The sequence below is a fragment of the Salvia miltiorrhiza genome, chromosome 7 (assembly GCF_028751815.1).
Source record: "Salvia miltiorrhiza cultivar Shanhuang (shh) chromosome 7, IMPLAD_Smil_shh, whole genome shotgun sequence".
NCBI lineage: Eukaryota > Viridiplantae > Streptophyta > Magnoliopsida > Lamiales > Lamiaceae > Salvia > Salvia miltiorrhiza.
The window spans coordinates 28290820-28306717 of NC_080393.1; the positions used below are offsets into that span (position 1 = coordinate 28290820).

Consider the following 15898-nt stretch of genomic DNA (forward strand, 5'->3'; position numbering starts at 1 on the left):
CACTTTTTTTCGAATTATGAAGATTTCAATACTTAGGGCCAATGCATTATTAATTTCATGGTACTTCAATCACGAGGTAGCCGCCTCAAAATACCTCGGCTGGGAAATGAAATTTAATTGCGGAAAATCAAATTGTTAATTTATTTTCAATTATTATCTTAGTTCGACCGACGTATAGTAAAGCATCTGATACATTATTTAAATTTAAAAATTAAAATAAAGGTTTCAATTTAATACAGACTCTAATGAGAATTGATGGGTCAGTACAATATGCAATAATTATGTTGTGGTTATTTATTTTTCTTACACTTGTATAAGAAATGTATAGAAATTTTCATAAAAATCAAGCCAAATCATCAACATCTAAAAATATATTTTTTCACTTTAATTAGAATAAATTTTTACATATTTTTATAAAATATGCACTATCAAATACGAGTATTTTTACATATTAATACAAAATAAAAGGCAAAGGACATAAGGCTTGCACCGTTTGGGGTTGGGAAAAGGGTATTGGGTTTAGGGTGAAATTTATGAGCTGGTCTTAGGTACAATCGGTTGTACCGTACAATCAGATTATATTTTGATCCGCATTTTGACTAGAACTCGCATCCTGATTCGAACTGTGTAAATGACACTATAACATTGTAAATGACACTATGTATAATTAACACTATTCAGTTATACAAATGACACTAAACATGTAAATGATACTATTCTGTTATACAAATAACACTGCCTAAAATTGACACTATTTGGTTATACAAATGACACTATAATATTTTAAAATATCATAGTGTTATCTGTATAACCGAATAATGTCAATTATAGTCAGTGTCATTTGTATAACTGAATAGTGTCAATTATAGGCCGTGTTATTTGTATAACTAAATAGTGTCATTTACACGATTTGAGCTAGAGAATGAGAATTCGGATCAAGATGTGGGTTAGGGTGCAACTCGATTATATGATACAACCGGATGTACCCAAATTTTTGTGAAAATTTATTGAGATGGACTCTTTTTGCCAGGAGAATGACGTCCCTTTATAGGATGAAGTGAAAAAAAAATCCAATTGAAAATTTCATATTGCGTGATCCTTAATATAATACTAGCATTTGCATCCCGTGCAATGCATGGGAAAATATTTTTTATTTTTATATTTATATAAAAATTAATACTAATTCAATTATCATACTATTAAAAAATAAAAAATAATTTACAATTATAAAATTTGATATTATGAAAAGCAAAAAAAAGTTTTTAAAAAAATACTAATAAAAAAGAATAAAATACATTTTTTTTTCAAAAAGATGAGAGAGGGGAGAGAAATTTATAAAATTTAAACAAATTTAATTTGTACATTTTAAATCAAATTTTTACATAAAATATATCAAATTAAAGCTCATATCGTGGTCTTTAATTTGATATGCATATTAAATATTTTATAATTAATTGAATTTCACAATTTTGGAAAGTAAAACAACAAATAAGAAGTTAAAGAAATGGAAAATAAAAATAAAAATATAATTTAAACATAAACCTTCAATTTTATTATAACTACAAAATTGTCACTCAATTTTGAAATTGGAAACTGTCTTTTTAATATAGTATAGATATTAAAAAATTAAATTTTTAAATGAATAAAAATTGGAGAATGTCTTTAAAAAATGTTGGAAATTTGAGGACATACAATATAATTAATCCTCCATTAGTTCACTCCAAAGTAAAATTCGCTTTAAGCTAGGAATATAATGTTAGAAATAAATAGACAGAAATTAATTTTGATGTTTACTTCGTTACTTCTCGAGAAGCCACTGACGGTGTCTTAGAGCATCCACAACAGATCTCTCAAAATTTTACTCCTAAAGTCTTCCCTAAATTATTTTTAACCTCTATTTTATAATTGCACACAACAGCTCTCCTATTTTTCATTATCTATTTTATAAATTTATAATTAGATTTAAGGGGGTGTAAATTTTTTTGTGGCCCAACTTAATATAGGTGATATGTTAGATAATCATTTTATCTCACTTTTTATTATTTTAGCTCAAATTTAAAGTTAGGATTATTTTTGAGAGATCTGCTGGATATGCTCTAATACTAAACCGAAGGCAGATACCGATCATACCGTATCCCATAAACATTTTTAGTTTCTAGAATTGCTAATTAATTTATGTACTTATAAGAAATGTAAGGGTCGAATTTATAAGCTAGAGAAAAAATTGAAAAGAGATAGATTTACCGGGTATGTGATGGAAATAACAAACCATAATTGAATAATATTTGTAAATGGTATATGATATAAATAGCAAACCATGATTAATTTCCATTATCTATCTCAAATTTTGTCACCAAGTATTGTTTCACATTTTTGTATCTTTGAATTTATGGTATTCTTTCACATTTAAGTGAATTTGACGATTACAAATGTGTAAAAAAATTAAAGAATATGGCTCTAGTCTATGACGCAGGTGACTTGACATTGTATTTGAAAATTGTGTGTCATCAGCTTCAATTCTTTCTACTACTCATCTTTATCTTCATCTTCATCGTAGTTGAACGGTAATGGCACTGATTTGAAAGCTCGAAATTTGCCAACGTTGTTGAGGTGTTCATTCTCCAGCCTGCACATATATCCAACAAATTCCATTACACATAATTCATATATCAAGTTATGTAGCATCTAGCTAGGTTGTAACAACCTGAAGAAGTTCCAGAGTCCGCGACGAAGGATTTCTAGAGAAGCCACGAGCGCAACCATGGTCTGCCTATGCAGTGAGAAAACGGTGATATTCATCACAGTCTGCATCCATGCTAATCTCAGCAACACATTCAAAATCTGCAGTAGCCATTTAATTTAATTATATATTAAAAACTTTGCTTCTAGAAAAGAAAAACTGATGTTATGTTATGTTCTTACAATGGCTGCAAAGTAGACACTTGTGTGTGGGACAAGCAGCTTGTCTCTCAACCATCTGTTCTTGGATTTGCGTTGAAACAGCCCCCAATCCATGACGATGTCCCAATACGTGCTGATGATGGTGGCGATGATTGAGGTGATCCAGGCTACCATCTTCCAGGTAGGCCCTTTGTTGAGGGTGTAGGCTGTTCTTGCGCACACTGCAATGATTGTCGACAGATATTTCAAGCCGTTGTAGCCTTGATGAATGTCTCTCTCATCACTGAGGCGTCGCAGACACTGCACAAAATCAACATGAGTTTTGCAACTATTTTTGCTTTGATTTATTTGATTTTATGCACCTGCAGGAGACGCCATATGTATGGCACGGCAGCGATGATGAAGGAGAAGGTGTTGAAAACGTCGTTGGATTTGCAGTTGTTTTGCCTGCGTTTGTAGTCTCCCCAACCGTAGTAGCAAGTGTAGAACTCTAGACTCCTCAGAGCTTGAACCTGGCTTGTTAGCTGGTCTGCTAGGAAGAAATCTGGCAATGTAACCTTCAAGAAATATATATGTAAGAATAGTGTTTAACTTGGTCTAATCAATCACAAAATATCATGTTCATCAAGTCTTGTGTTTTTCACCTTATAGAGAGGAGCTAAGAGGCAGTGGAAGATGCAGACGAGCAGAAAATAGCGACTCGAACGGTACAAGATGTTGAAAGGGCACAGCATAATCATAATCACAAGCTGCACAAAAATAAGAATGAAAATTTTGATCTTCAACATATGCATATTTCACAACATAACTTGGATTAAAAAAGCTTTCCATTAATATAATTACCGCTACTAATCCAAGAGGAAGGAGCTCTGTAATGGGTTTGTAGTCTGCTGTGATTGGATCCATTTCCATGTCAAGATTAGCAAGAACACTAGCTAGAGCCAACACACTCAAACTGAATCCAAGAAGCAGAACCTCTCTGTATCCTAGTTCTGTTCCTTCCTTAAATCCAAATATGAAGGAGTAATTCACTCGATACCGCCTCCAGAAGTATATGTTCACAGCATACATCATCATGTGAAGAACGATGAACCCGAATAAACTGTGACAGAAGTTGATTCAAGTTAGTGAAAAGTTTGTATTAATGTCAAGAAAGTGGGGAGATGGAGTAGGGCTTATTTTTTTACCTGTAGAGGGGAAACATGGTTTCCATGTAGATCACTCTCCCTTGTTTGTCAAGTATATTACGCGCTCGAATGATCAAAACTAGTGCTATTATAAGAGCAATGGTGCATCCAAACAGAAATCCTGCAGGTCACAGACATTTTCTTGCATGTTAGGAACAAACATCCCATTATTCTTTTCACTAAAAATTGAGCTGCAGACATAAACGTAGATTGTCTTTTACCCATGGAGAATGTGATTCTATGTGTTTCCCTTTTTCTCTTAGGCCTCAAGATGTTCATTCCTTTGCTGCGGTTAGAGTTGGAGAAATGCTTGATGAACATGGCTTCTACCCTTTCCATCAGTTTGCTCACCTATACTAACATAATAAGCTTATTCCAGTTGCAATTTTTGACATCTTTACACAACAAACGAATTTTTGAATGATTTCTACCTCATCAGAGCTGCCCAGATAGGAATTATCAACCATTTTCATGTAAGATTTTGATGCATTTCTTGAAGCAACCTTATCATATTTCTTCATGATCTTTGAGAATGCCATAATATTGAGAAAACTGTTGCAGTTACACAAACAGTAAGTAAATAAATCACAAAAGATAATAATCTTAAGAAAGAAATAAATAAATCTAGCTAGAACCTCTATATACCTGTAGCTTTTGAGAAGTCTGAGCTTCTGATAAAATCCAACAAAAGCCATCTTAAGCTGATCTTCTGCTTTCTTCAAATTATCCTTAGTGAACTTCAAATCTGCTTGGTTAGGAAGATTGAGGAATCCTTTGATTGTCGAACGAGGAGTTTCTTGAGCCGTGTTAAACTTGACACGTTTAAGAATCTCCAAAGGCGCCGGCCTCTTGGCTTTGATATCATTCTGCTTCAGTTCTTGAATCCTTGCATTCACTGGTCTCATTGTCTCATTATTGCCATCTTTCCTGTCCCCCTGCGATTCATCAGACTGCCCCTGGCTGCCCGGCATCGAACCTTCTTCATCAATAACAGCCATTGGAACTCTTCCTGCATCATCAAAACACCCAATCATTAGCTCTCTCAACTTGACACACTCAAAAAAAGAGAATTAAGTAGTAGAAAACTGACTGCTTGCTTTGACTGCAGAGGGCGTGTTGGCAAACAATGCAGCTGAAGAAGCTGCAGCATCAGAGGCAAGTTGAGTGGTCTCCTCCACACTAGTAGTCCAGCCTTGCGGGTGCTCCACCTTGACACGAAAGGCGATCAACGCCTCCATTTGCTTGTTCAACACAGCAGCCTCCTTCATCACCTCATCAACTTTCAACCTATAAAACTTGAGCACCTTATTGAACTCATCATCCAGCCTCTTGAAATAGACCAGCTCATACTCCCCTCCGTCGTCTGCAGCCATCAGAAACATCGTCTCTGAACGCTCCTCGCCATCTCGCCTCACGCTCTGCACCAGAATGGCTTGATTCTCTATGTCAGCTGCAGCAGCCTGATGAGCTCTTGGAGAGTTCACCCTCTGTGTTAGCCCACTGAAGGCTCTGTACAGAGTGTGGCTTCGCCTCGGACCAGCCGCCTTCTCCGCTCTCGTTCTTTGCTTGAATATTTCGATTTCTTTTACAAGAGTTTTCAAGTACTCATAATCTGTGTATGCTTCTTGCCATTCTGGCACCATTTGTGAGGCAAATTCCTTACCAAACTTCATGGTTTTTTTTTTTTTGGGTGACAGATTTTCTTAGCTAGCTAATGGAGGAGGAGAATGCAAATGCTCAGTGCAGTATATATAAGAGAAGAAATATTAAATATTTAGATGAAGAATTTTCAAATTCAGGAGGTGTTTGGGAACATTCTGATGAGATGGACACAGTAGCTTGAAAATAAATGAAACTCAACGCTGTAATCCAGCATATATATATAGTAGAAAAATGAAAGGCATGCAGAATGTAATAATTAATGATATAATATACCGACAAAAGAGTAAAATTATCACAACGCAGAAATAGTTTGACCCCTGCACTGATTATAATTGAATCCACCCATTGTCGTCTAAACACAACATAGTTTATATACTTTTAACTTTGTCAGAATTCTCCTCAAAAAAAAAAAAAAAAATAAAATAAAATAAAATAAAAACTTTGTCAGAATTTTGAAAGTGACAGAGTTGTTGAGCAGTTGTCGTTTTCCTTATCCACTTGTTTAATGAATGTTCAGCACCAAAACTAGTATTTTCACAGTGGTCAAGATTGCTGGTTTTGGTGTCTCTGACTTCGTAAAGCTGTTATTTAATATATATAAATCTGTGATTTAAGTCCACTAATGATCGATTAGAAAAGCAAGAATTTAACATTTCAAACTATTTTGTGGGCTTCTTTTGCCTAATTCAACTAGCATAATTGTCAAATTTGGGAAACCCTTTTAATAATTCAAAGACATGCATTGCTTCTATATATTAATTCTACGTATAAATTGATTTAAAACTTGAAAAGAAGATAATAAAATGAGAAAGTATTCCAAAAGGAAATAATTTTCAAATCATTGAATGAATGCACTGTAAAAAAGCTGCTATAGGGAAAAACCACGTACGAATTATGTTCATGAATATGCAATTAATACGTGTATAAGTTTGTATATATCCATGCACATATAAAATTGACCTTAATCATGCATGGTTGTGTTGTGCAGGGCATGCAGACACAGATCCTTTTGGATTTCTTCGGAGAGACGTCCAAAAGGCAGACGAGGTCTAGGGTTCTTCCCCGTCCCACCCCCTCAAAGGAAAAAATAATTTATCAACTCTCTTCTTATAAATTCAATAAAAACTCTAATTATAGAATAACTAACTATAATCGAAAACCATTAACAATATAGAAAAACACACACACACATACATATATACCTGAAATTTAATATATTAAAACTTAGAGTTTGCCAAAAAAAAATGAAATATAAGGAAGAAACAGCTAAATGCAACCATGAGAGACAGAACTCATTTCCTAGTTCTTGGCCTTTTTGCCACGATACAAATAAATTTATTTCACTTTCGTAACATTGTAACATGTGATAATGACATTTTTTTTATTTAGGTAAGAGAGAGCGGTGAGATTTGAACTCTATACTCACTTATTACAGGCAATTAAAACAAGGGTTCGCACGCTTAGATGTCCCTTAGGAACTGTAAGGATATTTCTTAAACACGGAAAAAAGGTTGGTAAGATTGAGATAAACCCTTTCTCAAAAAAGATTGAGATAAACCCTAATTAAAAATATAAGGCAGCTTGCCTCGAGGAAAGTCCCATGCAACAACAAAAAGTTTCGATATGAAGCGTTACTACCTGCAAAATAGGGGTCACTTGTTTGAATATAATAGAAAATTCACACGTACATAAAACACATATATATGTGTCATGTGTGTGGGTGTGCAGCCACCTTTGATCAAAAGATATTGATTGATTTAAGAGAAAAAAAAAGTATATATATATACAGGGGCCTCGAAAGCATTTTCTTTTTCGAAAAGCTCAAAACCATCTTTGAAAGTCAAATCATAGTAATAACTTAAGCTAATTAATTGGAAAAAGTTGGTAGTACGTGGCTGGACGTGTTTCTATGTGTTGCACGCCCATTTATACGTATATACGAGCGGATTAATGTGACTTAGTATTGCGCGAAGAAGCTTCTGTGCTATGTAACGTAATACACGTAATTGTAAACTTTTTACTACTCCATCCGTCCCAACGAAAGCGGTGCGCTTTTTTCGACACGAAATTTAAAGAGAATAAAATTATAATATAAAAGTGTGTAAAGATGTGTGGAGCCATATTGTTTGTAATGTAAAATTATCACCAAAAAAAAATACACCACTTTTGTTGGGACGACTCAAAAAGAAATACGCACCACTTTCGTTGGAACGGATGAAGTACTATTTAATTTCTTCATTTAATAGTTGCCAAAAAAAATCCTTTTTCTAATACAATATGGGTGCATTTATTTTGATGGATAAATCTATCATGAGAAAATTAGGGATAACAAAAATTTATGTTTATAAATATCTCATTTTTTTTTTATATTTTATACAAAAGAGAAGTTCATCATTTTTCCCTCCGTCCCTCAAACATTTTCTTCACTTTTCATTTTGGTCCGTCCCTAAAACATCTTTCCAATCTACTTTTGAAAATAATTTCACTCACTAATAATCTTCACTTTTTGTGGGATCCATTCTCCATTTATTTAATACATAATAAATTTTTGTTAAAATTTATGTTACCCTCCCTTAGGATCGATGTTTGAGAGATGAAGGAGGTAGTATTTAGGAATGTTGTTTAATTTTGACCTACATGATACAATTGAAAATCTGAGGCAGTAGTTGAAAGATTTCAGGTCTTTAATTTCTTCTTTTTTGCCCATTGGGGGTGGGGTGGGGGGGTGGGGTGTTTAGCATTATCGAAGGGTTTTTCCATCACACAAGAAGTTCTATAACGTAAATCTTATTTGAATTTTTTTATTAATGAAATGTAAATCTTATTTGCTGTTGACATGGATTATGTATATGTTAAAATTCAAGACCAGTATTACTAGCTCAACAAGAGGACAAACGATTATGATAGATATACAAGGAACCAACTAAATGCTACATATTCACTAAATTAATTAATTTACAAACATAAATATGTAAATTGTATATGCTGTGCATCGAGAACATAATCAATCAAGTTAATTGGGTGGGTGGGTGTGTGGAGAGAGAGGTGAGTTCACTAAAAATTTCAATAATAACATAAATAATATGAGGCTTAGTAGCTATTATGTGTGCTATAAAAATTAGTGACATTTGATAATGTAGATAATTTTTTTTTTTAGAATTTCAAGATGTATCTAATATATAATCAAATAAGTAATTTGCACGTAGACAAGACCTCTACACCATACAAATGTGAAAAAACAATCGCACACAGGCGGAACCACTACCCACACAAGAGTGAGAACACTACCCACACAAAAGTGGAAAAACTACTCGCACACAGGCGGGATTGAACCTGAGACCTCTCACAAAGGAGAGTCTTTGGGTGCTTCAACTTTGCCACTAAAGTAATGTCTCATTGGCATGTAGATAATCACGACTCCCTCCATCTCATTTATAATGACACACTTTTCTTTTTGGGCTGTCCTATTATTCATGGCACGTTTCCTTTTTGGGAAAAATAAGGGGTGGATTAAGCATTAAAATACTCCCTAATTACTCTTAAATAAATCATAACTCTACTCTCTCTCTCTCTCTCTCCTCCCCCCTACCAGTCGCCGCCTGCCTCCCTTCTCTCTTCAAACACCACCGCCCGTCGCCTCCACCGCCCTCGCGCCCCCCCACCACCCGGTCTCACCCGCGTTACCGAAGGAGGGCTGCGCCGCCGACAAGAAGAAGAGGCGCGCCGTTCATCTTCTCCTTCATCCCGCGTCGTCCTTCCACGTCGTCCACGTCCGCCGTCCATCTTCTCCTTCTTCCAACGCGTCGCCCTCCTCTAGGGCTCCAATTTGTGGAGTTGTGGATTTGAGAGGAGGCCGTGGATTTGGGAATATAGGGCTCCGATTTGGGGATCTAATTTCGAAACTTGTTTGGAATTAATTTCGATCTGGTTTCTGAAACATTTGTTTGGTTTCTTCGATTTGGTTTCTGAAAAATTTGTTTGGTTTCTTCTATTTCTTCGATTTGGTTTCTACAATTTCTTCAATTTTGGGAAGAATTTTTAATTTTTGTTTGGTTTCTGCCATGGAGAGAGGGAAGGGAGAGAGAGGACGGGGGGGACGGAGAGGAGCCGACGAGGCGGCGCTCGCCGGCGCCGGCGCCGCCGTGTACCGGTGAGGCAGAGAGAGAGGGAGTGTGTGTGTGATTGTGTGTGTTTTAATTAAAATAACACTACACGTCTAATTTCCTTAATTCTACTCTTCTTAATCTTCGTGCCGAACAGTAAAATCTCATTATAAATGGGACGGAGGGAGTATTAGTTACATATTTAAATGTCACTAATTTTTATGATACAAATATTAATTAGCAAGCTTCATGTCACTGATAAAAACTTTTTTTTATAATGATTGTAAATTAAATCATAGTATATATACATATGGAGATTCACAATGTGGTAATACATAGTACTAACACATTCAATAAAATAAATAAGTTTAATATCACCCTCCATAAAAGTATAAGTTTAGTAGCACATTTTCAATGAAAGTACACAAATACCCTTATGACTAGTCAAAAAGTGTTGGATGTTGACATCTAATATATTTATGTGTTTAATATATTACCAAAAAACTGACCTAACACAAAATGACGAGAATATTTGTTGAACTTATAATTTTATGTGGGTCTGAGAAACCCACTTATTATGCCTTAATCTCGTATAACACAGAGCTTCATTAAATAATGCTCCAAGTCGTTGACTTTAGGCTAACTATTTTTTACTTCTCTTTTTTAAAAATGGTGCTGCTGAGGATCACTTCAATCTTCACCGATTCAACTACATAAGCTGAAACGTTGCCGAATTCGTCACTCAGCATTCAAAATCATTCCAAAATTTGAATCGAATAAGAGAATCACAAAGCCAAAAATCAGCCACTGCTGATTACATACATTCTCTTAGAACTTAGGCAAATATTGTATATCCAAAGCCTAGGTATAACTGATTACAGAGAACCTGTTCTTTGTAATCTAGTTGGCAAGTTTTCGAACCTCTTTTCAATCGACCGAATCTAGAGTTTGAGTTGTAAGGAGTTCAGACCAGTGTTCTGACTCCAAGAGATCTTAGTTTTTGCGGAAAGGCATAGTTTTGTCTCAGTGAAGCTAAGAGTGAGAAATCCAACCCAGTGTGTTGATACTGAAGATAGGATCTTCAGTTGTCTAGGTTTGCTGTGCACCCGTAAGCACATGCCCACTGAAGTTGTCAGTCTGATCAACTGACCGTGGATGTAGGAAGTGTTTTCTGAACCACGTAAAAATCTCTGTGTTGTTTACAACTTTCAGTTTTTACCTTCTTACTTGTGTACAAACCTTCTCCAACTGAAAACTGATTAGCTGCAAAGAGAAACTTAATTTCTGACAACGTGATTAATCTCACAGGCTATTTCGAAATAAAAGTTTTCCACTGCGTGTAATATTAGTCGAACTGGTAAATCTTCGGATAGCCAGTGAGATTCATATTACTCCTCTGTTTTACAAACTCGACTGAAGCCTAACGTGTATCAGTTAAAGTCTTTGACTTAACTGATAACTCCTTACTGAAGAGTATTCAGTATCAGTCGCCAACCTTAGTCTTGCTAAAACTCTTCTAACTGAAAAAGGTTGTGTGTCAGTTTGTTTTCGATTGAAAATTAGCCTATAGGTGTATCCCCCCTCATACACCTATTCGAGACCCTCCTGACCTAACAAGTGTTTATTAGATAAATATATTGTGTGAATTTCATATTATTTAAAATATTATTTTAGAAATTACTTTCTTCAAAATTGTAAATTGGATTCATTTAAATGAATTCAAATCGAATAAAAATCGACTACTCAATTTGTATTGTTCAGAGTACACTTAAAAAAAAATTCAATTCAAATATTTGCGAAGCAATGTGCAAATTGAATACAAATTAAAAATAAGGTTCAAAAAATATTTGAATACCACTAAATATAAATACTTTACTAATACAAATTGAATATAACTAGCAAGTGGCCCATCGAAATTCGACGGAGATCTATTATTATATAACTTTGTATTAACATTTTATTTTATTAAAATAGGATTTTTTGGATATATTTTTAAGCACTTCGAATTCACCCATGCAAGGTGATTTTTTTTTTTGTCAGCAATATTTCCCTTGCTTTTCAAATTATTTATAATTCATATTTTTCTGACCTAAGGGTCGATTGAATATGACAGATTAATTGTAACCTTTGCATTTTCATCATGGTGTACCCGTCCACTATAAATTGTTGAAGCAATTGTCTAACAAAAAGTAATTGTTGTCTTTCCTTTTTGTTGTCTTGTATCCTGAATGCTAAATACTCTCTTAGTGTCAACTTATTTCTACCGAATTATTTAGCTAGATTCTCATATTTTTTCTTACATAAGGTTTGGCTGATTGTAACGGATCCATTGTAGCATTTGCATTCCCATCATCGTGTATCTGTCCACTACAATCGTCTAGCAATAAGTAATTGTTGCCCTTTCTTTTCTGTCTTATATCTTGAATGCTAAGAACTCTCTCGGTGCCAACTTATTTATTTTGCTCATGCGAGATGCATTATACGGAATATCTAGATAGTATTCGTCCTCTGCATAAATTAATATTAGCATTTGCACTTAACTATAAAATAATTGCACTTATATATATATATATATATATATATATATATAGGGTTAGGCTAAAATAAGAACTTGATTTAGGATATAAATTAAGAACCATTATAAACCAATGGATTTTTAAAGATCGAGGGACAGATTTGCACCAGATTGCATGCCTATAATTTACGGTTTCTACAATCATAGGATACAAAGGTAATTTCAATTTGCTAGTAAATATCCTTTCCATGATTGAAGGGATCGTGTCTTTCATTTTTAGTTAAAGATATGTATCTTTAAAACTCTATTATTCATAAACTTCATGAAGACCACATTATTTCTCTAGCATTCATAAAATTCACGCAAACAAAGAAAGTAAAAAAACTTCAATCATTTCCCTTGTTTTGAAAAGTAAAAAACGAATTCATTCGATTGTTAATCGGATCCAAATATAGTAATTAAAATTTAAAAGTTCAAAATAGTCAAATTAATGAAGAATAATCTTATCGGTTCCACCGCTGAAAATGATAATGAAAATTAATTAGGACTTGGTTGAATTTACCTTTTTATTTATAATTTATTACTATTATCTTTTCTAACGGAGGTCGAATAATATAAAAAAAAAAGCAACGGGAAATAAAAATTAAAAGTCGAAAAATAACAATCCTAGATTAATTCGTCGATAGAAAATGCTTGGGGCCTCACTATAAAACCTGAAATATGTGAAAACCCACAATACGAAAACTTTTAGACACGAAAATTCCCAACGGCATGCATTAACATATTTCCTTTCTATTTCAAAAATATTCCAGAAAACTATTAGGTCAAATAATCTCTTCATATATATGATCATCCAATTTTAAAATTTTGCCAAATGTTTCCTCATTGACAATATACATATGTCTCTGATTTCTAAAACTACAAGTGAATAAAAAAACTTACAATAACTACTGCATGTCCTAATTATATAATCCACTTTAGTTTTTTCGATGCATATATATATTAACAATGGCATATGAAAAGCTAAACTTCCTAGAATGCTACTATTTAAAACGTTTTAAATTATCAAACTTATAAAATATAATATAAAAACAAAAACACATTTCAAAAGGAAAAAAAAATGAAGTGTATTAATTGGTATTTGATAAAAATATTCCAATATATAAACTGGACCACGATTGAATTATTAGTCCAGCAAAAATAAATACGCGCGCATCATATTCATGTGTTTATAGAAAAATGATAGTAGTAAGTAAACTAAATAACCAAATTCTTTTGTATCGGAATAATTTATTAATTAATATGATGCTTCTTCACTACTACGTGGTGTGGGGCAAAGTATCCTCATTCTTGCTCGCACAGATAGGAGCAATTTCCTCCTATACACGAATTACTACTGTTCAATTACATGATTGTATTTTTTGTCAATGTGTTTGAATTTTACAAACCTATACACGAATTTCCTCCTATTTTATCAATAATAGTACTATTGATTTGGCAACCCAACTGCATGTACTTCCATTATTTTTTACACGATCCATTTCATAATTCTATGCGAATTAACACATTAATACGAATTTTAAAAAACTATACAAAAAATTTATTTTATTTTCCCAATAATATAACTATTTTATTGGTATTATAGCTGCATGAATTTGATTTGTGGTTGCACGAATCAATCGTAAACTCAATGCGCATTAATATAGTTATACATGAATCACACATTGTATTTATATGAATTACACGATTGAGTCCCTGAAGTAGAAGATAATATTATCCTAAAAATTAATATGGATTACATCAGTACGAATTTTTAAAAAGTATACACAAATTTCCTGCTTCTTTTACTTTGCCAATAAAATCACTATTGCATTGGAAAAATAGATGCATGAATTTTCGTGGTGGTTGCACGAATCATTTCAAAACTCAATGCGAATTAATATTACTATTACATACCATGTATTTATACGAATTAAACGTCTGATCAGTACTTGAATTTCATGAGAATGCAAATATTGAACTCTCGCAAGCGTGGTTTTATACAACTAACTATTAGTACGAATTTTAAAAAAAACTATACACAAATTACATTTTATTTTGCCAATAATATCACTATTTCATTTGGGAAAATAGCTGCATGAATTTGAGTGGTGGTTGCACGAATCATTTCACAACTCAATGCGAATCAAATGAACAAGTGCATTCATTTCGGAGTTGGCAATCAGCTTACCCTTTCCCTTTACACTACCTGCATGTGTGTTGCTAATCAAATGTACAAAATATGCAGCCAAGCAAACACATGTAGTTACAAGAATTAATTTATAGTATATACTTAACTAACTTACACGTCTAATGACAGTGACAGATACCAATGTATAATATCTCCATTTAAAGAAAAAATTCATGTACAAATAAATCCCAATTCATATTTTTAGCACATATATTCGTTCCACATAATTCAAGGTTTCCAAAATCCAAATAATTCATACAACTAGAATACAACATTCATTCACAATAACCTCTTTTATCACTAGGGATATCTTCCACAACATCAGAGCTTTCAGTTACTGCTTTCCCTTTCCCTTTGTTGTTAGGCTTCCCTACAAACGCAACAAAAAAATATTATAAAAGTTCAAAAACAAGTAAAAAAACAAATTAGACAGCCATGTCAAATAGTATATCGAACAAAACCTCACCACAAATAGTTCCAATTGACACAACATAATAATAACCATGGAAAACTATACTACAACAAAAAATTCATACATGTGTCATAAAAAATTCACACATGTGTCTGGTTTGCTAGTGTAATCAAACATATCGCCCACAAATGCAACAAAACTAGATTAAACTGAGCAACATGGTGTAAATTTGAATAAGCAAGTGATCACAGTATGTTTGATTAGTTCGTGCCATCGCCGAAAAACATGAAAGCCTAGGAAATCCCATGAAAAATAATGAAAGTTCCTATGAAATCTCGCCGGTCCGACTAGGCTTAATTCGTGCCATCGCCGAAAATCGGTAAACAGGGTTGATATGGCCGGAAATAGGTTCGGGTTTATATCTTCGCCGCCTCAAATCGTTTGCCGTCCCCTTTCTTTTTTTCTCAAAAAATTGAAGAGAGAATGAATCGGTTCATGGGTTTCTCTTATTTCTCAATCATATCAAATCTCAATAGCCGAAATAAATTAGGCGTCCATTTCGAAAGTATGTAGTTGGCTATTTGGAAAGTCGAAACACAGATGCCCAATTTACCCTCCAGAGCAATTTTAGCGTGAATTTATTCGACACATAAAATGAATCATTTGGTATCTTTAAGATTTGATCTCAGCCGTTAAATAGCTCAAGATCTAAGGTCAATATAAATTCTTAATTTATATGTTAAAGGGAGTTTGTGGAATAACTGCCCCCTATATATATATATATATATATATATATATATATATATATATACTTGAAAGCTTGAGAAATAAAATTAATTTTACACCTTTTTTATAGATGAAATATAAGATTAGTTGCCAGATTTATGT

General features: G+C 33.5%; 1 protein-coding gene across 1 annotated transcript; it reads right to left on the reverse strand.

Annotated features, from left to right (window-relative positions):
* Positions 1 to 2304: 2304 nt before the first annotated feature.
* LOC130995789 (phosphate transporter PHO1 homolog 3-like) lies at positions 2305 to 6850 on the reverse strand. Its single transcript, XM_057921211.1, has 12 exons — positions 6711 to 6850; positions 5179 to 5799; positions 4734 to 5097; positions 4520 to 4640; positions 4310 to 4439; positions 4089 to 4209; positions 3745 to 4003; positions 3546 to 3650; positions 3264 to 3458; positions 2923 to 3201; positions 2705 to 2841; positions 2305 to 2626 (listed from the first exon to the last, which is right to left on the reverse strand). The coding sequence occupies exons 2-12, from the start codon at positions 5759 to 5761 to the stop codon at positions 2527 to 2529; spliced, it is 2394 nt and encodes a 797-aa protein (XP_057777194.1). The 5' UTR covers positions 5762 to 5799; positions 6711 to 6850; the 3' UTR covers positions 2305 to 2526.
* Between the last annotated feature and the right edge of the window lie 9048 nt (positions 6851 to 15898).

What these genes read in the sequence shown, in the direction of transcription:
- LOC130995789 (XM_057921211.1), bottom strand. Translation starts at nt 5,761, where the DNA reads ATGAAGTTTGGTAAGGAATTTGCCTCACAAATGGTGCCAGAATGGCAA. An exon ending in TAGAATCACATTCTCCATGG is followed by an intron (nt 4,210 to 4,309) that starts GTAAAAGACAAT and finishes TGTGACCTGCAG; the next exon opens with GATTTCTGTTTGGATGCACC. An exon ending in TCTTAGCTCCTCTCTATAAG is followed by an intron (nt 3,459 to 3,545) that starts GTGAAAAACACA and finishes TATTTCTTGAAG; the next exon opens with GTTACATTGCCAGATTTCTT.